Source organism: Miscanthus floridulus, chromosome 1 (assembly GCF_019320115.1).
Source record: "Miscanthus floridulus cultivar M001 chromosome 1, ASM1932011v1, whole genome shotgun sequence".
NCBI lineage: Eukaryota > Viridiplantae > Streptophyta > Magnoliopsida > Poales > Poaceae > Miscanthus > Miscanthus floridulus.
Window position 1 is genome coordinate 162,206,069 of NC_089580.1, and position 24,244 is coordinate 162,230,312.

Here is a 24,244-nt window from a genome sequence, read left to right on the forward strand (position 1 = left end):
ACCTCCCGGCGTCTGGAGGGCCTTGTCCGTTGTGGCCTTCTCCGCCCACTGTCCGCCGTCCAGGAGTGGTTGCTTCCTGGCGACGAGGGTGAGCCGGTACCGCCTGAAGGGTATGTCGTCTCTTTTGCCCTCTTCCATGAGCGGGGGTTCGGGGTTCCCGCGCATAGATTCCTTCGGGGGCTATTAGATTACTATGAGGTAGAGCTACAGCATCTGACTCCCAATGGGATACAGCATATGGCAGCGTTTGTTGCCCTGTACGAGGGTTTCCTGGGGATCGATCCCCACTTTGATCTGTGGCGGTATTTCTTTAGCGTTAGTCTGTCGAAGAGGAAGATTGGGGGGACAGAAGTGAACGCGCCGATGGGGTGTGCCAGCATTCATCTGCGCCATACCCGATCGAAGGGTTACCCGTACATGCGTCTGGCTACATCCAACATGGGATGGCATTCGCAGTGGTTTTATGTTAGGGATGATGCGAGTGCCCCCCTACCGAAGTACACCGGACGTCTTATTGTGGATGCTCCGACGTCATGGGGCTGGGGCGTCTAGGCTAAAGACAAGAAGCACATCTCCGACCTTCTCTCCGCCCTCCATGCCCTGAAGGGTCGGGGTGTAAAGGGGTCGGGGATTATCGGTGCCTACCACGCGAGGAGGGTGGCGCCACTGATGGCGCGTGTGCTTCCCCTGCATCGGATGATGCCAGGGATATCGTTCGAGGGGACGGTGCTCGTTGACGAGGCGCTCCCTTATTCGGAAGTGGCGCAGCGTGTCAAGGAGGCGATGGAGCCAACGAAGGATTCTACCGGCATGGTCCTCGACATCGTGTATCCAGTGCCCGGGCATCCTCCAATGCAGCCGGAGCCTGGATTCTTCGAATTCGTAAGCCCTCCTCCCCTGCACTCTTTTCTTTCTCCTGAATCTCCCTTTTTTAATACTTGCTTTTTGTGATGTTGGGGCTAGCCGAGGGGGCTAGTCTTCAAGGATAGCCCGGCTCCACTGCCGAAGGACAGGGCTGTGGCGGCGGCGAATCGACTCGCGGCCGAGCGGGACAAAAAGGCGAAGGAGGAGATGAAGAAGGTGAAACGACTGAAGCAGGAGGCACGGGATCGGGGAGAGGACGTGAGCAGTGAGGATGACGACGATGATGATGATGATGACGACGGCGACGACGAGGTAGCCGTCGACGTGGATTGGGGCGTCCTGGAGGATGAGGAAACGCTGACAAGTGGCCACCCACCCATGCAGGGGCCCTTTGCTTTTCATGCAGAGGGAAGTGAATCAATGAGGTCAGTGGAGGCCAGCGAGTCCGCCGCTTCGCATGGCGTGCCGGCCGAGGATCAGTGGATGGGGGACGCCGGGCTTGCTGTCGCCGACCCTGAGGCAATCGTGGAGGGGGGTGGTACTGGAGCCACGCCTGGCTTTGGTGCCGCGCCTCGTGAGGTGATGGAGGGGAGCAGCTCCGGTGCCGCGCCCCATGAGACGATGGAGGGGGACGGCTCCGGTGCCGCGCCCGACAAGACGATGGAGGGGAGCGACTCCGGCACCGCGCCCGATGAGACGAACCCCCCTGCCCCGGAGCAGGGGGCAGGCATGAAACAGTCCCGCCCGGACGAGTCAGGGCAGGGGTCTGGGGATCCGTCCCCAAAACGCTTCCGCCGGCTGAGGACGTCAACGTAAGCTCTTGACTCCTCTGTTTTCTTCTTTTTTCCATTTTTATTTTGACTTAACGGCTATTACCTTTGTGTAGGTTCTTGCGGACGGGTCACCCCCTGGGGCTGGCGCCCAAGAAGAGTCTCGCCCTTCAAGCGGGACAGACGACGTCGCCTGGAGTTACCCTTGTTTCGGGCAGGGGTGGTGCCGACGTTGGGGCCGCGTTGGCCGAACCGACGGCGTCCATGGTGGCTCCCACGCCCGCAGAGGCTACTGAGCGAGCGGCTTCTTCCGTGGCGGGTGTGGAAGAGCCGGCCGAGGACCGTATGCCACCGGTGATCGTGACTGCGCCGAGCCAAGATCAGCCAGGCGCGGTCGTGGTGGCACCCGAGGGTGTGGTGCAATCCGCGCCGCCAGGTGCCCATGTGGATCCGCCTGTGGCGCCCGAAGCGGTCCAGACGGAGGAGGGTCCAGCCAGAGGGTCCTTGAGTGCGGCGGTGGTGCCGCACAGGGTCAGGAGGGAGCCGCCACCGGCCCCTTTGTCGGGAGGAAGCTGCTCCCCTGCGCGGGGGGAGCCGCCGCTCCAGTGGATGGCTGCTCAGGACCCGACGTCGGCTCTTTTCTCGCTCGATGATCATTCCGAGAGTATGGAGCGAGAGGGTCTTGACATCCGGATCTCGACCATGCTGAACGCCCTGGACCAGGCCAGAGGAGCCCTCCATGAGATCGTTATCCCTACCTCTCAGGTATTTTCTGGACTTTCTTTTTTTTTTCTTCGTGTGTTTGTGGGTTCTCGCATTTTTGATATCAGTCTTCTTCTTCAGATTCTTGTTGCTCGTAGCCGGAAAAAATCCCAATTCCTCCACAAGCAGAAGGCGGAGCGGGATCGCCTCTTCGAGGAGGCCCGGCTGCGAGCAAACATGGCCGCCCAGCTTGCCATCATCCAGGAGCGGGAGGCCCAGGTGCGTCAGGATGCGGAGGAGGCGCACGGGATGTTCGAGGACCTATCGGCGAGGTCTAAGCTGGATGGAGAGGAGATTGCCAAACTTCAAAAAGAGCGAGACGAGCTGCTGCAGAGGAATGCCGCGGCCAATGAGAAGGCCGGCGAAATCCTGAAGGAGCTGGAGATGGAGCAGGACCTCCGGCAGAAGGCCGAGAGTAGGGCCACAGCCCTCCAGCAGAAGGTGGACAAGGACGTCGGGGTGGTCCGCTCTCTCCGGGCGGAGCTTGATGACGCGGTGAAAGGAAAGTTGAGTGCCGAGAACGTCGCCACCAAGCTGGAGAAAGAGGCTGCCTATACGCGCAGGGCCCTTTAGGCGGAGAGCGATGAGCATGATCTTCTACAAGCTGCGGTCGGGGTGGTCCTTAATGCCCTGAATGTGACAGAGCCGGTGGAGACCAGCCCGCTCGCGGCTCGTGTCGGAGGTATCACGGCTCGGGTGGGCCAACTTGAGGAGAGTGCCTTTCACGCCGGGATTACCCAGGCCTTCACCGTCGCCCACGCCCATTATGAGAAGGAAATAAACCTGAGGGTGATGAGCGAAGGCTTTCCGTCCACCTACGAGGATGAAGAGCTAGAGGAAATGGAGAAGATGGTCGCTCCCCTTGCGAAGAACCTGGCAGATAGTCTGAAAGAAATGGTTCTCCCTTCATGGGAGTAATTAGTCGAACAATTTTGAGAACAGCTTATATGTAATATGTGGACAAGTGTTGGTATTTTTCGAGTTTGGACGCCTTTCGTGCTTTTGCGTCTTAATTTCGTTTTGTTTGATTTTTTGCGATTTGATTTTTTACGGTCTTACCAATATGTTCCCCTGAATTATGCCGCTGATTATAATGTGAGGAGATTGAGGAGGTAGCCGTACCTTAACAGCCCCTGAGTAAGGTCCGACCCCCGCACCTGCCTGGGGTCGGGTGTTACTGGAGACCGGAATCGTGGTTTTGGTGACAATGGATGTCCTCGCAATAATCCCCGCCCTGTCTTCCAACAGAAATCCCAACTGGGGACTCTATGGGCTCGGCAAGGTGGGGCCTTTGTCCCTGCATTGTTTGGCCCGAGCCCCCGAGCCTTGTTAGGGTCTGATAGGGGTCGGCCGTTATTTGCGTGTTACCCCGTCCTCGGTTTTTGCAATCGGAGGGGCTAAGTGAACGACACTTGCCTCGACGGCTTGAGTACCGCGCTCAACGAGCTCGCTAACGGGTATGTTCGTGCGGAATCCGGGTCCATCATTTGCTGATGGGGTCGGCAGAGCCCTCTGGTGGCATTCCACAACTTCTTAACCCGCCTCCCGGTAGATGCCTGAGTCGTTCGATAAGCTCAGGGGGCCCGATGGCCTCTCCTCGATGGAGATTCTGTGGGTTTGGCTCGAGGTTAGAATCGAACGAGAGAAGGTCGAGACGTCCCGGTTCGCTTCTGAGCGGGATCGGGCAGGGCCGCTGGGGCTCGTCTTGGTTATCTCTCCCTGGCCCTGTTCGGCGTGAGGCGGCCTCGAGCCCTTCGCGGGCCGACCTTCGAACCTCAGCCTATGGTTTCCTATATCGAATGAGGCGACAGCCATTTCGTGGTGTGACACGAATCGTTGGGATGCAATTTTTTGCATATGAAATGTTTTGAATGCAACATTTAATTGAAAATAAAGGCAGGGTCGATAACGTTACCTTGGTGATATGAGTGGTGGAAAAGCTCCTACCAGATGGGTTCGGGCCCTGATGTTTGTGACGAGGTTGAAAAAACCTGCGTAAGAATTGATATTCTTTGTTTTCGTGTCTCGGTGACGATCCGAGCCGTTCGGTTAACTTGGGCAGCCTGACAGCTTCTCCTTTGGGGGAGACTCTGTAGGCGGACCCTTCTAATCCCTTCTTTGAGAAGGCAGATGTCGAAACTAGAGACGCGAGGGGCGTTGAGTAGGATTTTTCTGGTAAACAGAAACACCGTAGCTATCGGGGCGTAGGGTTTGTTAGTTCGTCCAGTTTTACTCAAGGCTTTGTGCCTGTATGTCGCGCTCTTAGTTTCAGACGTACGGAGGGGTCGGGTGAAGAGGATATCTAGACTGGTAGTCATCCTCGGCAGCCCCCGAGTGATGCTCGCGTCCCTGCTATTTGACGGGGTCGGAATCTTGCGAACGAATTTTAACGCATAAAGTGAGAAAGCTGAGAGGCTTATCTTTCTTCGGTCGTTCGTTCGTCGTGTCTTCTGGGCCGAATGGTCGACCCAGGAGATCTGAAAGGTCTCGTCGTTGGGTCGTCTGTGGTCCTGCATGGGGAGGTGAAAAGTTGTCTGCCTATGTGGGTGCCTTAATTGCCGCGTCCGGAGCGGGTCAGTGGCGGGCCATACCCAGGCAGTGTTTAGTTTGACCGAAGAGGGACGCCTCGCAGACCAGGGTTCGTCCCGTCATTTCTGGCGCGTCCCCTCAGATATCAATTAGCATTGATTGCATATTAAAAAAGAGGGAAGAGAGAGGGTTTTTCGTCCGACCTTTCGCCTTTCCTCAGTTACAGCGCTTCCTCTTTAAATAGGGAGGGGGAGAGGAGCTCTCATCCCACCTCCCCTTCTGCCTTCGAGCCGCTATCTCTCCTTCTTCTTCCTTTCCGCCAAACGCGTCCATGCGCCGCGGTGGTTCCTGAGTGAGGAAGAGTAATGCCAGAGGGAGATAGAGAACTTACAACCTTGCTCGTGAGTCTGGTGCGTGATGTTGAGCCGGAGGTTATCCAACGTAGATGAGATGGTGCGCGCGGCCCTTGGTGAGGAGTCGCTGCTGCTGAGGGAGAAAAGGCGTCGGTGGGCGTCGTACGTCGTTGACTGCGCCGTCATTCGCTGCGCTCCTCCCTTGGCGGGAGGCGTTTCCTGCCCATACGCCGTTGTCAGGGTTATGGCTGGGGATGATGGCGTAGTCCCCAGACGCCATGACGGTGGCGTTGCTGCCGAGGTTGCGGCTGACGACGATGGCGTAGTCCCCGGACGCTCCGGCGGAGGCGTCATAGATGGTGGCGCCTTCGAGGATCCAGCGAAGATGTCACCGATGGAGAGCGTGGTACGGCGCCCGCAGTAGACGAGCTGGCCCGTGTACATGCCCTCGACGTCGCCGATGGAGAGCGTGGCACGACGGCCGCAGTGGACGAACTGGCCCGTGTACATGCCCTCGACGTCGCCGATGGAGAGCGTGGCACGGCGGCCGTAGTGGACGAACTGGCCCGTGTACATGCCCTCGACGTCGCCGATGGAGAGCGTGGCGTGGCGATCGTAGTAGCACTTATGGTAGAGCTGAGCCGAGACTGTAATGAAATAACATTGTGGGGAAGCCCCCGAGTAAACAGTCTTCGGAGTATATTGTTCCTTTTTTGTAATGACATCGCTTTGTAAGTGGTGAATTCGTGCAAAAAATGAACAAAATTACATCCTTTGACTTGTGGCAAGTCATTTTAGCGCTTTCCAACTCTTCTCATGGTCTAAGTCATAGGAAGCTAGGAACGTGGGCAAACTAATTCTGATTGAACTGGTGAGCAAAGAGGTTGCAGCTGCTGGGGCGTGGGTGTCTCGCAGTCCTACCAGTTGTATTCAGAATTGGTTCCCAAGATCTTAGCCCTCGAGACTCATTTACGAGGCGAATGGAAAACTTATAGAATGTTTGTAAGTATAACACAGGGATTTTTTGCAAGCGCGATACTTGTATTACACATAACATATGTTACGATCACATGCCAGCCCTCGAGTGAGGTCTGACCCCTCGCGATTTGTAGGGGTCGGAAATCACTAAGGATCGGGGTTCTGTTAAGACAAAAACTGATAAAGAAAAGTGTAAGCTTATTTTAAGGATAGAAACGACGTAGCTGCTCAATGTTCCAGGCGTTGGTGAAGACCTCCCCTTTGATGGTTTTCAACCGGTAGGCGCCTGGGCGAAGTATTTCCACGACGATCTAGGGCCCTTCCCAGGGCGGGGAGAGTTTGTGACGATCCTTGTTGCTCTGTACAAGGCGGAGGACGAGGTCTCCGATGTTGAAGGCTCGACCCCGCACCCGTCGGCTGTGGTACCACCGCAACGCTTGCTGGTACTTGGCTGAACGGAGGAGGGCGATGTCGCGGGCCTCGTCCAGCTGGTCCATGGCGTCTTGGTGAGATGCCTCGGCTCCCTTAGCGTCATATGCTCTGATTCTTGGTGCTCCATAGTCGAGGTCCGTCGGGAGAACGGCCTCAGAGCCGTAGATCATGAAGAAGGGTGTGTAGCCGGTGGTCCGGCTAGGAGTCATCCTTAGGCTCCAGAGCATAGCCGGGAGCTCAGCGAGCCAACGCGCACCGAACTTGTTCAACCAGTTGAAAATTCTGGGTTTGAGGCCTTGAAGAAGCATGCCGTTTGCGCGCTTGACCTGTCCGTTCGTCCGAGGGTGCGCGACGGCTGCCCAATCGATTCGGATGTGTTGTTCATCACAGAAACGAATGAATTTCCTACCGGTGAACTGCGTGCCGTTGTCTGTGATGATGGAGTTCGGTACTCCAAAGCGATGGATGATGTCGAGAAAGAACAACACAGCTTGCTCGGATTTGATTGTGGATATTGGCCGAGCTTCAATCCATTTTGTGAACTTGTCTATGGTGACAAGCAGGTGGGTAAAGCCTCCGGGCGCTTTTTTAAGTGGCCCGACCAGGTCAAGCCCCCAGACCGCGAAGGGCCATGTGATGGGGATCATCTGGAGAGCCTAGGCCGGGAGGTGTGTTTGCCGAGCGTAGTATTGGCACCCTTCGCAGGTGCGTACAATTTGCTCGGCATCGGCTACTGCGGTGGGCCAATAGAAACCCTGTCGGAATGCCTTCCCAACCAAGGTTCTTGGTATGGCATGGTGTCCGCATGCCCCACCGTGGATGTCGCTCAGTAGGAGTTTTCCCTGTTCGCCAGGGATGCAAAGCTGAAGAATTCCGATGTGACTTCGTTTGTAGAGTTCGCCCTCTATAAGAACGAAGGATTTGGTGCATCGCGCGAGCCATCGGGCTTCTGTCTTGTTGGTTGGTAGTATGTCGTGGAGGAGATAGTCGATGTAAAGCATTCTCCAGTCATTGGGAGGATCGGACTCCATTGCTGGGTCTTCTTCAAGCTCCATGACCTCGGGGTCGGGAGGAACAGTTGGCGGATCGGCCTTGGGGGTCGGACTAGAAGGGCCATCGTCGGCCTGTTCCGACCCCGCGTAGCGTACCGAGGGTTTGTGTTGATCACCAAAACAAAATAGCTCCTATAAGTTATACCTTTGCCTTGAGCTTTTGTTTTTCTCTCTCTTCTTTTCAAGTTTAAGCCTTGATCATCGTCATGCCATCACCATTGTCATGCTATGATCTTCATTAGCTTCTCCACTTGAAGTGTGCTACCTATCTCATGATCACTTGATAAACTAGGTTAGCACTTAGGGTTTCATCAATTCACCAAAACCAAACTAGATCTTTCACCAGCCCAACTCCTAAATTGGCCCAACTTCTTTTTCTTTTCCTTCCCACGCTCGGCCTGCTGGTGGCCCAGCTTGCGCCCATCCCTCCTTTCCTTCCTTCCGCACGCGGCATGCTCCGCGTGGCCTAGCTCGATGCCGTGGCCCGCTTCGGCCTTCAACGCAATGCCCTTTCCCACGCCCGCTCTCTTCTCCCTCGCTGCGATGCGGGACCCGCTCGCGCCCCCTTTCCTTTCTTCACCGCCAGTGATGGCACTACCACCTATGGCAGATCGCCGCCGTCGCGCCCGCATGGAAGGCGTTCAAAATCGCCTGCCTCACGCTCCTTGCCATCTACCACACGCCGCCCGCATACAAAACCCTGAGCCAGACCCCTCCCTCTCTCCTTTTCCCGTTCGTGCTCATGCTCGCCACCGCCGCTCTGCAATCCATAGTTCCCGAGCTCAATCACCGTCACCGACGCCTCTCGGAGCTTCACCGCACTCCTCCACGTCCGTAGGTACCCCTAATTCCTCGATTTGGTCAACCGTCGCTCGGATTCACCCCCACCCATGCCTTGTTCTCTCTCTAGTCGTCGCCGTTGTTGACCCAGCCTTCGGAGCCCTCTCGGACACCGCGACCGTCGTCGTTGGACTCGCGGTGAGCTTATCCACCTCCCCGTGCCGCCAATTTGTGGAATGACGCCCTAGAACGCTGTACCGGTGAGTTCTAGGCACACCAGCCATGGCACCACCGCATGACCCATCGTTCTAGCGCATTCCCCACCGTCAGTTTGCACCCCATTGAGTCCACAAGCGCGCGTACTCTAGTCCGTGTAGTTTATTGCGATCGGGATGGTCTAGAGCACCATACCAGCGTTCGCCATGCGCACGGCTCGCCGCCGGCCATGGCGGGCTCACCAGAGACACTGCGCAGCGGCGGGGGATCACCCGTTCACTCTCTCACCGTCAGATCTATTTTGAACGATCAAGATTACATACCGGTTCAGGGTGTGTAACCGGTCCATAGCGGACCGTGGACTCGGACCACAGGCGCCGCGTCAGCGCGCGCCCACGCACACGTAGTGCACTACGCCACTAACATGCTGACACGTGGTCGTCCAGTCAGCAGCCACACAGTCAACCCACGGTCAGCCGCGCATGTTTTGCAGATTAGTCGCTCGGTTTCCAAAGAACAACCCGCGGTCCGGTTCAGTTCAAAAGAAATACATTCCAGTCCTGTTTTTATTTGTTTTAGTCCCTGTAAATTTCAGAAATAGTACCCGCAGTTCATAATCCGTGTAAATTCATATTTTAATTGTTTTAATTCAAAAATAAGTTCGGTTATTTACAGAAATGTCATTGGAACCTTATTTCATGCATAACTTTTACATTTTAAGTCTGATTTAAGTGATTCTTTCACTCACGTGTTCGTAGCAGTACGTAAAATAGATTTATAAGCTTTTCAATCTATGTTTCTACTATTTGTTGTATTGTTCTAATAGAAATCTATTTGTATGCATGTAATGATTGGATTAGATGCTTGATCGGTGAATTGGAACACGTTTAGAGGGTTAGCAGTTCATGGTGACTGAGAACCAGCAAGAGGATCAGCAGTACCCAAAAGAGAACTTTGAGAAAGGCAAGTGTAGCAAAGGCTCTTGTACCTATGAACTTTACAATTCATATTCATGCATGTGTCTAATTTGAAATACCTTAAGGACTTTACCTAGATTATTACTTGTACTACATATCCTTGTTATCTAGAGTTTGGGTATGCATTTTGGATAGATGCTGCAGCGCTTAACATAAAATAATTGTTAAACATGACTAAAGGCATTATGCAATGTGATAAAATGGAGCTTTTAGCAACAATTAGGGGGCCAGAGTACAGGGTTAAGTACTCTAGTGCCTCTTCATAAAGACTTAATCCTGAAGCGGCTACCGAGAAGGTTTCGTACAACCCCGAGTGTCATATGGCTCTGACTTTAACCTGTTAACTAGATTGTACTAGCTCGTCTGTAGCTTTCCGTAAGGGCAAGAGGGGGCACTAGTTGGTATGTTTTCTTTCCTACTAGGGTGTGTACCATGTCGCGACCACACGTGTCACTCCTAGAGGAGGGCCATATCCGGCTAGACGACTGAAACCTTAGCAGCTACAACTTGTTATTGCGACTAGCGAAGGGTTACGTAGTGAAATCCTGCCACACTTCCTAGGTAGAGGTGTTGTGGGCTTTGCAAACCCCGGCATTGGGAATCACGACTCGGTGGGTAAAGTTGTACAATTTCTACATAAATATTTGACCTGTTATAACAGCCGTGCTCATGGATACGAGCGATCTGGATCCTTCATGATTAGTTGTTACTATAGATGGTTGGGAATTGATAAAAACTTGATTATACATTATCATCACTTGGGATTTGGGATTGTTCACTAAAGTAGTGATTCAGGATGCTAAAACTTGATCAACTAAAATTACGAACCGCAGTCAAACCGTGTCTAGCCTTTGAGCCTCATAGATCCCTTTAATATACTTACTAAGCATGGTGAGCTTACGCTTGCTTTACATTCAATGAAATTCCCGGATGGGTAACAGATAACATGTATGAAGAGTTTTCAGAGGATGTCTAGAACTACTAGGATGATGTCACCAGTTGGAGTCCCTGTGACAGTTTGGGTTTAGTTTTCCGCTGTGTGTAATAATATTGCTAATGAGCAAAACTATGTATTAACATTATGATGAGATATGCGATGTAATAAGTAATTTACTTTGATATTATTACAATTTGTTAGTATATGTGTGATTGGACATCCTGGACGCACATATATGAGTACTTGTTTTGCTATGCAAAATTGGGTGCGACAGAAATCCTCAAATTTCGATTAGAGACCCTATTTAAAGGATAATGGTGAAGATGCTCTAAGATATTCTTGTGGTGCTCATGGTTAGATTTGACAAATTTTGTTAAAAAGTAAACCATGATTTAAGGAGAAAATGCTTAATTGAGTCTAATTCATGGGTACACACATCATCTGAGCAATTTTTCTAAGTTGTCTTGATTTCTTTAGAATGCCTTCTATTACAGAGTACAATAGTATATTCGAAGGGGATTTTAGAAAAGGGTGACAAAGGAAATTATAGGTATTTGTACCTAAATGAAGTGTTTTTTTTAAAAGGACCTAGAGCGAGCAAGCCGCAAAATGCGCAACATTCAGTGTACTGATCAATGGACACGGGCTGTTGTACGCATCTGCACTTGACCTCGCATGAAGACAGCGATCGACATGCATCTCTGGCAAAAAAAAAAAAAAAAAAAAAAAAACCCGCAGTTGGGGGTCAACGAGCACGACGGTCCAACTCAGCTAACACTTTGACCTTCATTTGCACGACACAAGCCAACAAGCAAGCACAGCTCCGCAATTCGAAACCCGGCCAAGCTGGCCACGAAACAAATCAAACCGTGGACTCCCTCTGACCGCATCCGGTTTGTTTAAACCCCGGTTCCAATTCAGAGCACGGACAAATCCAAATCCAGAGCAACAATACAAAACTGCTGCGCTGCGCTGACGAACTCGATGAGCAGAGCAGCCTGGACAAAATCCAAATCGATCCAGAGCAACAATACAATATACTGCTGCAGCTGCAGCACCAGTAGGCTGTCATTTGAGCTGAATCGATGCATCATGTATATTCATATCAGACCAATACCAAGCCTGAGAGAGATCATGTCCGGGAAGAAACGGATGCCCTGCCCTGCCCAGCATGAGTTGAAAAACCGGCGCATAAGAATCCAGCCGAAGTGGCCGAAAATTTCAACCCCCAGCGTGGAATCCGACCACACCGGCGGCCCGGCCCCTCACCCTCTCTCTCCCTCTCTACGCAACCATTTTTTTTCATGCTGATACATATACATGCGTCAACTTGGCGGTTTTAAATTAAATTATTTCACACAGCGCAATCAGCAGAGGACTTTGCATAGCGCTGTTTCAACTCACTCACTTGTGAGTTGACTCGTGCGAAATTCCATCTAATAACAATTAGTTGTAGGGGCGACTCCGGCCAATTAATAACGCCACACTTGTCACTTGTGCAGTGGGAGACGACCACCGGAGCATCATTTGGTTTTCTATGTCCCGTTTGAAAATTCGAGCAAATCGTGTCCTTTTTCCTTCTTGTTCTGGAGAAGGAAGGAAAAAAAAAGAGGGCAACAAATCGTGTCAGCTAGCTAGTGTGTCCCTGCTGATTGGTGTTCGTACCGGTACCGTGACAAGATTGGTAGTTCGTTCGTAGTGTCGTTTCGCGCCGTGCCGGGGCGGGTAGCTAGCTCATCGCACGCACGGCCGCTGGTGACCGGTGAGCCAGCGGCCTGTTCGGCTGGGCTTATCTATACATATATCATATATATATATAAAGAGCGTGCAACCACCCAACTTCCGTCGCTCTCACAGATCACTGTTACCGGCACAGTCTACGGGAGATGTTTTTCGCGATGAACAGTAACCGGGTTACTATGAACGGTTCTGACCCATAAGGATGAAAACGGTCGAACTCGGTCGAAAAACTCCTCAACCGTTTTCTACTTTTACATTTGAAATACGAAAGCGGACAAGCCGGACACGAAAACGAACACGAACTTACGGAATATCTAGAATTTCGAAAACGAACCAATTCGAGCGGAATTATGTCGAACACGGTCGGTATGCGAAAATTCAATACGAAATACTGACCCACAGTGCATAGCATTAAACAAGTGCACGACCAAATACATAACAAGTTCACAACTAACAAGTGCATGATCTAGTTCAAGTGCATAGCATTAAACAAGTGCACGACCAAATACATAATAAGAGAGATGAGGTTGGGCGCCGTCTATAAGAGAGGGCAGCTAGCCACCGGTAGAAAGAACACAGCTGCGTGGTGAGCAGCCTGTAATTGGGCTGTATGACCTGTGCAGTTGGCCAAATTCGGTTTAAACCGAATTTTGAATTCGGAATATTTCAAATTAAAAGTAGAAAAGTAGAAAACGGTCGAAAAAATGTGTAAACCGTTTTCTACTTTTACATTCGAAATACGAAACATCTCAAATGCGAAAGCGAAAACGGTAAAGTCGAACAAGAAAATGCGGATTCGGTCGGATTAAATATAGAAAACGATGCGGTTCGGTTCGGGATATTTCCGTTCCGTTTTCATCCTTACTGACCCATTAACGAACAGTAACAAAAAAAAATTTTTGCTGCGCTGTCCAAATCTTTTTTCCCCACTATTACCCGCGCAAAGCGCGGGGTTACCTGCTAGTATTGTATATGATCATGGATTATAAATTAAAATATTATTTTTTTCTCACATTAAATCAGCTAAATCAGTCAGCAGTTACGATGAAACAGCCTGTAGGTCGGTCGATCCATCTCATCTCGCGGTGACCGGTGCTCTGTCGGGGCTAAAATCCGAGCAAAAATGAACTTCCGTCGCTCTCACAGATCACTGTTACCGGCACAGTCTACGGGAGATGTTTTTCGCGGTGAACAGTAACGGATTTCTGTGAACAGTATGGGTTTTCATGAACAGTAACGGGTTACTATGAACGGTTCTGACCCATTAACGAACAGTAACAAAAAAAATTTTTGCTGCGCTGTCCAAATCTTTTTTCCCCACTAGCGCGGGGTTACCTGCTAGTATTGTATATGATCGTGGATTATAAATTAAAATATTATTTTTTTCTCACACTAAATCAACTAAATCAGTCAGCAGTTACGATGAAACAGCCTGTAGGTCGGTCGATCCATCTCATCTCGCGGTGACCGGTGCTCTGTCGGGGCTAAAATCCGAGCAAAAATGTCAAGTTTCGCTCGGTCCCGTCGGTGCTGCTGCTGCTGTTTGTAGACCTGAGTGGCTGAGTTGCATACTAGTATCAGTACTTCCGTGGACAACTGCACGAGTACCCATCACGTATAGCTGCAGCGAGTAGATTCACACGGCGCAGCAGAGACCCGAGCGCTGCCGCCAGGTGTGCCGATTGGACAGTGTGCGTGGACACTGGCAATTGGCATGCCGTGATGGTCAACTGGTGACGCGGACAGAGGGAGGCAACGCATCGCTGTCCCGATGATCGAGGAAACAGCTAGCGGCCCCGTCTGTCTCGCTGAATTTTAGCTGAACCTGACTAAAAAATACTGTTCTTGTTAAATTGTTGTGAGGGAAAAATACTGTTCCGGCTGAAAAAATAAGCCGAACAAGCCGGCTTCTGGGTAAATCGAACGGGGCCACTATCGTTGGTCTGAAAATTGGCTGAAACTGGGTGAAAACACTGTTCTGGCTAAATTGTTACGAGAGAAAAATACTGTTCTGACTTAAAAAACAAGCTGAACAAATTGAATATGGGGTAAGTCGAACAGGGCATATGTGGTGTACGTGGATCCCCTTCATGGCGTATGTTCTGATCTTTTTCTGGTCGTCATTTGACCATGAGGGGCGCATGGAAGGCTGGAACTCAAAACTGGCGGTGGTTTTGAAATGAACCAGTACCAAACATTTTTCGGATGAATTTAATGACGGCTGTCTTGAAAGTGCACTTTCATTTGGAGTGAGCAACAGGTTCTTAGGTCAAGAAGAAAAAGGTATCGCCACGTACACAGCATATGCAACAATTAAATGCCTTTATATTTCTAAAAAGACACATCAAGATACTCATTGTGAGGGTTATCATACTTAACATTTTATACGACATGTTGGATTTTTTTTTTGGCTTCCATCGGTGTTGAACAATGTGAAACTGTTACAATAGGGGTAGAAAGAATTGAGTTTTTCTTTTACAAAACTTCGGATCTACTAAACCCTCTCCACACTAGGGTGTCATTGTTGCCGAAGAAGAGCCTGGGGCACCTTATTCCAAAACATGGGTGGAAGGAAGGGAGCACCATAGTTTGTAACACCAAAGCCACCCTGCATCAGCACCATCGCCAGAACGAAGGGAGCACCATAGCGTGTAATCACTCCGTTGTAATCACTCCGTTCGAAAAAGAATGCAATCTGCACTACCGAGACAAAACACAGTGACCAAGCAAAATCACGCATGTACCCCTGCTTTTCTTGTCTCCCAGGCGCACTATGCACACAGATCAAGGCCTTCACTCTTGAGCAGGCTGCTGGCGGTGCCTTCACTCCCTCGAGTCGGCCTGTTCGGCTGATCCGATGAACAATCAATTTCGGCTGGTTTCGGATGAATAAATAATGTTCTGTGAGAGAGAATAAGCTAAACAAGCTTAAAGTGAAACAGCCGAACATGCCTGGTAGCCTGTACGGAGTTGATTTTTTATCCCAATAGGACCCACACAACTGGTAGCCTGCAGACCTACCTCAGGTCTAAAATTGTATTCTTTTCTGGACACACCCTATTCCTAAAATTACATCCTTTACCGGAAGGAGGGAGTAACACTTAAAAACAAAACATGGGTAACCTAAATCCTAGACCTAAGCTAGGATTGGAAGTGGGGAGGGGAGGATTCCTAGAATCCTATCCTTTGTTAGTGTTCCACTTTTGTAGGGAAAGCCTCGAGAGTATAAGTGAATTAATTTACTATGTAAAACATAATTATTTAGATTTGGTAAATGCATTAGACACAATTATACTTCTCTAAGAATACCATAACTATGTATCTTTGTGTAACACCGAACAACAATGTGGTTTCAATGGTGCAACTACGACCTCTTCACAAACAACTCCTTATGGTTGTGCTTTGGAGAGGGTAATTGGATTTGTACCACTTTTAATATATAGAAATCTTAGATTTGGTATTGTCTGTCTATGGCACTGCACCCAAGTTCCAGTTGTAAGTAGACCTGATCAAACGTCGGGTCGGGTCGAGGAAGAAATGACCGCGTCTGGCTCGAGCCCAATCCGGCACACTTAGGGTCAGGTTGGGCTATTTCTTAAGGGTTTCGAGTTTTCACCCTTTGAGTTTGGTTTTTCCGGGTTGGGTCCAGCCACAGGTCAAAAATCATGGCCCGGACTCAACCCTATGCTAGCTCTGCCGGGTTGGGTCGGGTTGGTCGTGTCAGGTAGCCCATGAACAGGTCTACATGTAAGTGAAAACTCCAGCCATATAGAAAATAAAAGTATTATCCAAAGTTTTAAAATTAGTACACTTAACATCTATTTAGAGATTGATGAAGTCATCATAGGTGGTTTGTTGTCGAGGGCATATCGTTTACCACTTAGAAAATAGTGACCACCCATGTCACGTCGATGACCTGCATTTTCCACCGCAAGAAACCCGTTATCATTCATGTAATAAAAATTATAGTTAAATATAGGTCTTATTATTATGCTGTATAAGAAAACCAAAACAAAGCAGAAAAGCAAGAAGAAAAAAAGGATCACTATCGGATCCACATAAACCTCCTATGGGCATATGCTCCTCGCCATCGAGGCGGCACCAACATTTGTGCTAAATTTGGCTTGGTTTTCCATGTGCTCAAAACTCCACCGATCTCCACCGGAATACCTGACAGCTAGCCTTTACAAGTGTTCACACAAGCTGTAGCTGGCTCGTATTTTCTACGCTCAAATCAGTAGCCCTGCCTTTTTTTTTTCAAGCCGGGCCGCGTGCCCGGCGAGCTCTGCCTCCATGCCCATGGTGCGGTGCGAGTGCGAGTGAGCTAGCCGGGGCCAGGGCCCAGGCCATGGAGTCAACCAGTCAAACTCCCCCGGAGCCCCCAACCCGCGTACGCTAGCCGATCGATTAATTAGCCGTTAATTATAATATAATAATCCCCAGTAATTAATCCACCACACACCCCTCCATCTCCAGTCGGGAAAAAAATCTTAATCGACACTAACAGAAATGCTATACAGGCTGCGGCGTGCTCCCCCACATGCTGCTTTCTTTCCATCCAATTCCACCAGCAGCCTACCTCCCCTCCTCCTGGCCGGCTCCGTCTGCGTCTCGTCTATATAAGGCCCGCCTCCTCCTCTCCCGCCCCACCTCATCGCACTCTTCTTCCTCCCTTCCTGACTTCTCCCGCCATCTCCTCCCAGCACAGCAGCAGCTGCGAGCTCTTCAAACTTGAATACACATACTAGTCAGCAGCCAGCAGTCCGCCGCTCATCAGCCGATCAACGTCTCAAGGGGATCGGAATCTGATGGACATGGCGCACGAGAAAGACGCGAGCAGCGAGGAGGAGGTGATGGCCGGCGAGCTGCGGCGCGGGCCGTGGACGGTGGAGGAGGACCTCCTGCTGGTCAACTACGTCGCCGCGCACGGCGAGGGCCGCTGGAACTCGCTCGCCCGATCAGCAGGTGGGAAGGATTTACATATATACTCATCTGCTGGATCATATATATAGCTAATCATCATCAATTAACTGATGATGTCGATCGAAGCGGCATCATCGTTAGTTCAGCACATGCACAATTCGTAGCCGCCTCGCCCTCGCTCATGGGTTCTATCCTATCACATCACCCACCGATCACCCAGATGCTTGGCTTACTTGCGTATCGTTTTCTTCTCCACGTTGCCGTACAAGCCTGAGCAATCGTGGAACACGAAGGGCTTTGGCAAAGCAGCTGTCACTTTGCATCTGGTACGTACATGCTAATATGGAAACAGATAGCTGCCTAGGTAGGAGGCTAGGAGCCTAGCAGCCATCCAGCCAACCGGAGCCTACAGTGAGTGAGAAAGAGAGACTTTTTAATGGTTAGCATCATATCATTCCCAGCCGTAGGGATATTTACTTAACTCCCTGGCTTCCATTACATCACGCATCTTGTCATCACATACATGCTCTCATGTCTCATCTGCATAACTAATTAGCAGCTGCTAGCTTAGCTAGTTGGTGACATGTACGTAGTATATGCAATCAGTAGCAGCTAGCAATGGCGAGCGTGTGATATGATGATGACGTGTGGATTGGATTACTAATCTTGTGTGTTCAATTCGTTCCTGTGATGCAGGGCTGAAGCGCACTGGCAAGAGCTGCCGGCTCCGGTGGCTCAACTACCTCCGCCCCGACCTCCGGCGCGGCAGCATCACACCGCAGGAGCAGCTGCTCATCCTGGAGCTGCACTCGCGCTGGGGCAACCGCTGGTCCAAGATCGCGCAGCACCTCCCGGGGCGCACCGACAACGAGATCAAGAACTACTGGCGCACGCGCGTGCAGAAGCACGCCAAGCTGCTCAAGTGCGACGTCAACAGCCAGCAGTTCAAGGACGTCATGCGCTACCTCTGGATGCCCCGCCTCGTCGAGCGCATCCAGGCCGCCGCCGCCAACGCCTCCGGGGCTCCGCAGCAGCAGCAGCATGGCGCCGCCGCGGACACGCCGCTCTCGTCGTCGTGGCAGCACGGCGGCGCCGACGACGGGCTCTACGCGTCGCCGGATGAGCTGCCCACGGACGCCTGCAGCTGGCCTCCCGCAGACTACTACCCAGCCGCCGTCGGTGATCACCGACTACTGAACAACCCCGCCGTCGGCCCGGAGCTGTCGAGCACCACGGCCGGGTCGTCCTCCCCGTCCTCGGATTCCGGCGCGGGGGCACAGCCCTGCTGGCTTGCGCCGGTCGGTGGCGCGGAGTGGTTCACCACCGCCTGCGACGCCTCCAGCGCCGCCGCCGTCCTGGCCGGGCAGCAGCAGCAGCAATCGTCGTGCCTGCTCGGGGAGACGACGACGTGGGCGTCGTCCGAGCTCCCCGAGCTGGGCGTCGCGGACTTCGAGATTGGCAGCTTCGACGTGGAGAGCATCTGGAGCATGGACGACAACTTGTGGTTCACGCAGGCGCAGGGCGTGTGAATCCAAGGCAAGCCACCACGCACGCGCGCGGCGACATGGAAATCCACGGCATCATATCGGTCGTGGATCGGACACCCGCGTCGATCGGACACGTCGGGGACGCCGCCTAGCAGAGGAGCAGAGCTAGCTGAGACACGGATTAGAAGAAGGACAGAGATTATTTGGAGGAATCGAAGACGACGGCGTAGACTACTCTTTGTTCGGTTCAAGATGCTGTTCTTGGCCGCCGGGACTATTCTTCCACTCCAGTTCTACTCCGTTTCTTAGATTTGTTTTCTCTTGTCTTAATTCCCTAGCGGGTAGTAGGGTATATACGCAAAAAAAGAAATTAAAAGTCCAGGAAAAAAAAAACGTAGCTGTTGTAGTAGTGTATACTACTAGTGTCAAGTGTTTGTACGTGGCCCGTCTAATTTTACTCATTCTTTTTGAGTAAATACATGATATATATGAACAACCGAAATCGTTACTGATGCTAAACTCTTTGGAGGGATATATAGCACGAAGAAGTTATAACGAACTGAAGTTACTGATGATTTGACTACTTCTAGAAGCGAAGGACGAAGCGATAAGAAGATGAGAGTGAGTTCCGACGTCAAGTCGAAGTCGCCTACAAGTACTACTGGAGGGTCCAGCATACGTACGCCCCCGCCAAATTCTCGCCGCTAATTGTGATCCTCATGCGCCCCTCTCGGGTCTCAGTGGCCATCGATTAATTCTCCTTTCCGTTTCTGTTGAAGTGGTGTTGGTTTAGTTATCATCATGATGATTATACCCGACGGCGACTGCGCGACTGATGATCCATTTGTTTATATGCCGACATGGATGTGTGCTTCATTCCGCCTCAGATTATATATCACGGCATCATATCTAGGGAGGGAGGAAGGGACGGAGCCGTCGCGTCACGCTAGTAGGAGTCCTTTATCTTAGTTTTCAACGCACCTATATTTTAGAAAAAATACAGAAAAATTTAATTCTCATTGAACTCTCTGTATTCCTATGAAACTTTTATCATCTCTTTCTTCGCCAATACAGGAACCTCCACTGGGATTGGCCTCGGCGCTAGTGCCATGTCCGCGTATTTAATGCTCATGCAACTTCATGGAACCCCCCTGGAATTGGCCTCAGCGGCAACAGTTCCCGGTAGCGTCGCGGGATGCGATCGACAGGCCCGACGGCATAACACGTGTTGTTTTCGCAGCAATTATGCTATATTGTGCCTCGTCGATTGAAGAAAATAATTCTTCTCGACATCTGGTCCTCTTGTTTTTCTTTTGTTCCACTTTCTTCTTCTTAAATATGGAAAAGAAATAAACTGAATCGGTTAAAACAATTCTTCCTCACACCCTAATTTTAGTTACTGTATTCTGGATTTACACTAGATTTTACTAGAGTTGCATCTACTATTTTGATGTAATTTCAAGATAAAATGTGGTGTGTAACTAAAATTTCTGATGTAGGGAAGGAACATTTCGCCCGATTCCTACAATACAATCTAGGTGTGACACTCTTCTAAAACATCTGATTTTTTTTTTCTGTAACATGTTCACAAAATAAAATCAGGTGTAGGAATTATCTTTTTCACCTGAGCATGGGGTAGACAATGCCTTTTGCAGCTCGTGATGACGAGAGCATGCAGAGATGAGTTCGCGGTCGCTGATGAGCACCCTGGCGATAGCAGATTATTACTAGCAGTGCAAAAGCTACTAACGACATGGGCACGCGAATGTGTGATCGACGAGCTGCAGCAACAACGACGCCACGACGGCGATGGTAACGCTTGCATGCAGCAGCTCTGTGCGGCCCCGTACTCCGCGTCGGATAAAATGATCGGTAGGGAAAAGACCACAGCTGCACAAGTGAAAAGAGGCGGGGCCCGGCGGGCATTTCAGCAGCTCTGGGTCTCTCTTTCGGGGCCTATTTTCACACCGTCCGCTTGTTAGCTTACTTATCAATGGACTTATTAGCTACAATCTACAGTAACAATAAAATAGCTGCAGCCGGTTTAGTGTCAGTCGAAATAGCACGTATGTATGTATATATGTATTTTTTCCATCCTTTTCTGGGAGGAAAGAAAATGAGTGACAGAAAGAAAAACGTAAGAGAAGGCGGCGTGGCCTGCGAAAAGCGCCCCCCGCGCGATTGTCGTGCCCCGGCCGACCTGAGCTCAGCTCCACTTGCAACTGTCAGCTTCTACCGGTCCATCGGTAAAACAGCGGGCGTCCCTGATGCTGTTAAGGAGGCAGGGCAGCACTACGGTGCCACGAGGGAAGACTCGGTGCTACGCCCTACGTACGCCGACGCGGCGGTGAATGGATACGGAGACAGGGGACTCCACTGGCGTGGTGGTCTGATGTTGACGATGGACATGTAGGCCTATTTTGGGACAGCTCAGCTTGGCTACTGAAGTCGTGATCAGCTCTCCAGATAAAGCAGAGTTATTTTAAAAAAAATTAGTTGGCAAAACAATTTCACATCAAAACAGTTTTATTAGAAACAATTATTATAATACCCTTAGCCTTTTTTTTTCTCGTCTTCTTCCTACGCATCGCAACGACTGCTGCGACGAGCCCCCACGGCGGCGCCCATCACGTCGGCCCGTGCCCCCACGGCGGCACCCCTCACGGCAGCTCGCGCCCCACCCCCCAGGGCGGCCTCTCCCGGTGGCCCGCTGCCCTCCCCGCGGCCCTCGCCCGGCCAACGCTGCGCCTGCGAGCGCCCCCGGCAGCCGCGCCAGCGGCTTCCCCTGCGGCCGCACTCGCCCTGTGCCCCCGGTGGCCGCGGCAGCTCGCGCCCCAGCGGTGGCCGCACTGGTAGCCCCGGGCACCAGAGGCGCTCGTGAGCTCCGGCGACCGCGGCTCGCCTTCCCTCCGTCCACGACTTCGAGCCTACTGCTCTCCCTGTTCCAAAGATGGATGCCAAAGCTCTCGCCTTTGATGTTCTCCACCTTGGCCTTCACCCACCTCTTGTCTTTCCTATCCTTGGGTGCAACGAACAGTCCGCCAATCTTACTCCAGTGCACGGGGTAGAAGGCCCGCGGCGGCAGCACCGTGAAGGCGAGATCGGGAATCTCGTGGCGTAGCCTCGCCGCCACCCAGGACACAAGGTACGGCCGTTGTGGCCCCACTTGCTCCCGTCGAACGCGGTGGCGAACTCGGCGATGAACTCGTGCAGCATGGGTGCGCCCTGTCGAACACCATCACGGCGTTGTTCAGTCGCCTCCAGTCGCCCGTGGCGTCGTCCACGGCCTGCGCTCACAGAAGTAGTCTTTTTTTTTCACGCTGGGCCCACATGTGTCATGTGAAGCTGAAATAAGCTACATTTTTCAGGTCTCTTTCGAGGGTGTTTAGTTGAGGGAATTTTAGATTTTGGATTACTGTAGCACTTTCGTTTTTATTTAGCAATTAGTGTTCAATTATGGTCTAATTAGGCTCAAAACGTTCGTCTCGTGATTTCCAACTAAACTGTGTAATTAGTTTTTTTTCGTCTACATTTAATGCTTCATACACGTATCGTAAGATTCGATGTGTAGCATTTTTTTGAAATTTGGCATGGCAACTAAACAGGCGCGATTCATCCCATTTCTTTGTAAAGAAGAAGAAAAACAGCTGTGCCTGTCAAGCTGTTGTCCGCTGTGCCCGTACTTGTATCAGCTGGCGAGCACGACGAGGCGGACGATGCGGCGGTGGGGAGGGCGGGCCCTCGTTCTAGCGAGAGCCACGTCGGTCACGGGTCAAGCAAGCGCCCGCGCGCGCGGGGCCAGGGGTCGAGCTGAGGCCCAACTGAAGGCCAACTTGGCAACTAGGGCCACTGCCCACTGGCCGTCTGGCCCCGAGTTAGACCGCGGGTTGTGAACGGGTCAACCGTCAATGGCGCCCGGCGGACTCGAGCAAGACCCTCGTGCCGATATGCATGGCATGGCAAGGGGCGCTGCCTTTTCTCCTCGCGCTCTTTCACACCGGCGCGTGCCGGGGCGGCTTTTCTCCGGGTTCCTACTCTTCCTACTGGCCGGGCCGCCCTCGCTGCGTTCACCTCTCGTGGACGCTAACATCGATCGACAAGTGCTCGTGTTCCACTACTGCCCAGTGGCTGGGATGGCTACTGGGGCCATGTTTAAGTTCCCCCAGTTTTCTGAATTTGGCACTGTACAAAAAAAAGATTTCTCGTCACATCAAATTTACGATACATGCATGAAGTACTAAATGTAGACGAAATAAAAAACTAATTGCATAGTTTGATTGTACTTTGCGAGACGAACGTTTTGAGCCTAATTAGTCAATGTTTGGACAATTATTACCAAAATACAAACGAAACACTACAGTGCAGCTTGATTTTCGGTGGCCCCAACTTTGGCCGGAACTAAACGTGGCCTGGATATTACTCCTCACCTGTATTGATTTTCCACTGGCACTGAATTTAACAGTCCAAACTCGTGCTATGTGTACGGGCTAAAATTGAGGCTTGTGGATAAATTTATTTATGATCAAGTACTGTACGGGGCACTAAGCTTGAGCCCCATATATATGTAGCTCAAGTTTGTGGCGTAGCAAAACAACAAAGTAAGATGTAGCTTGCAGATCACTGATGATGGATTAGAAGTTCATAACAACTACTCTCTCTGCCTCAAAATAACTGTCATTCTCGCTTCCTGAGGAGTTAATCTCTTTTAACTTTGACCAAATATATATAACAAAATATTAATATTTATAATATATAATTAGTATCATTAGATAGTTTGTTCAATCTATTTTTATAATAAACTTATTTGTTCAATCTATTTTCATAATAAACTTATTTGTGCCCTCTTAATGAAAAACAGGCTCACTTGAACGCGGTCGCGAAAAATAATAAACTTATTCGGAGATACAAATGTCGCTAATATTTATTATAAATCTAGTCAAAGTTAAGAATGTCTGACTAGCACGGAACCTAAAACGTCTCTTATTTTAGAACGTACGGAGGGAGTACTTAGCAATAAGAAACGTGACGAAGTCATTAATTTAAGAGCTGGACAGGTTTTACGGCGGAACATATATTCCACGAGAATTGAATGGCACAGTAGCCGTTTAAATTGCGCAGGCCACTCCACTGACAAAGATTACCTCTGAGGACTTTGACGGTGCTCGATCAGTGCTTTCAGTACAGAGAGATTACTGTGACGTATACGCGGTTGTAAGATTCGGTTATCTTGCCCGCTTGCTTTAGTTTAGTCTATATATATGCGCCAAACAAGCCAACTGTTGCTGAGCTCAATAGGCATGTCGCCTTGTGACTCACTAGCTAATGAACAAGAGTTTGGTTCCCACTGACACCTGCTGGTTAAGTGGCCATGTTCTGTGGTTAACTCTTAATTCCTGTTAGCAATTACTTTGACTTTAAAAAAAAGGGAAATAAAATCTTCTCTG

General features: G+C 50.8%; 1 protein-coding gene across 1 annotated transcript; it reads left to right on the forward strand.

The window, feature by feature from the left end:
* Window positions 1–16,981: 16,981 nt before the first annotated feature.
* On the forward strand, window positions 16,982–19,306 carry LOC136500099 (transcription factor MYB2-like). The gene is made up of 2 exons (XM_066495511.1): window positions 16,982–17,355; window positions 18,010–19,306. The coding sequence occupies exons 1-2, from the start codon at window positions 17,199–17,201 to the stop codon at window positions 18,840–18,842; spliced, it is 990 nt and encodes a 329-aa protein (XP_066351608.1). The 5' UTR covers window positions 16,982–17,198; the 3' UTR covers window positions 18,843–19,306.
* The last annotated feature ends 4,938 nt before the right edge of the window (window positions 19,307–24,244 follow it).

Bases quoted from the DNA above. Each gene is read 5' to 3' on its own strand.
- LOC136500099 (XM_066495511.1), top strand. From the start codon at position 17,199: ATGGACATGGCGCACGAGAAAGACGCGAGCAGCGAGGAGGAGGTGATG. The intron at 17,356-18,009 runs GTGGGAAGGATT...CCTGTGATGCAG, and splicing joins CTCGCTCGCCCGATCAGCAG to GGCTGAAGCGCACTGGCAAG.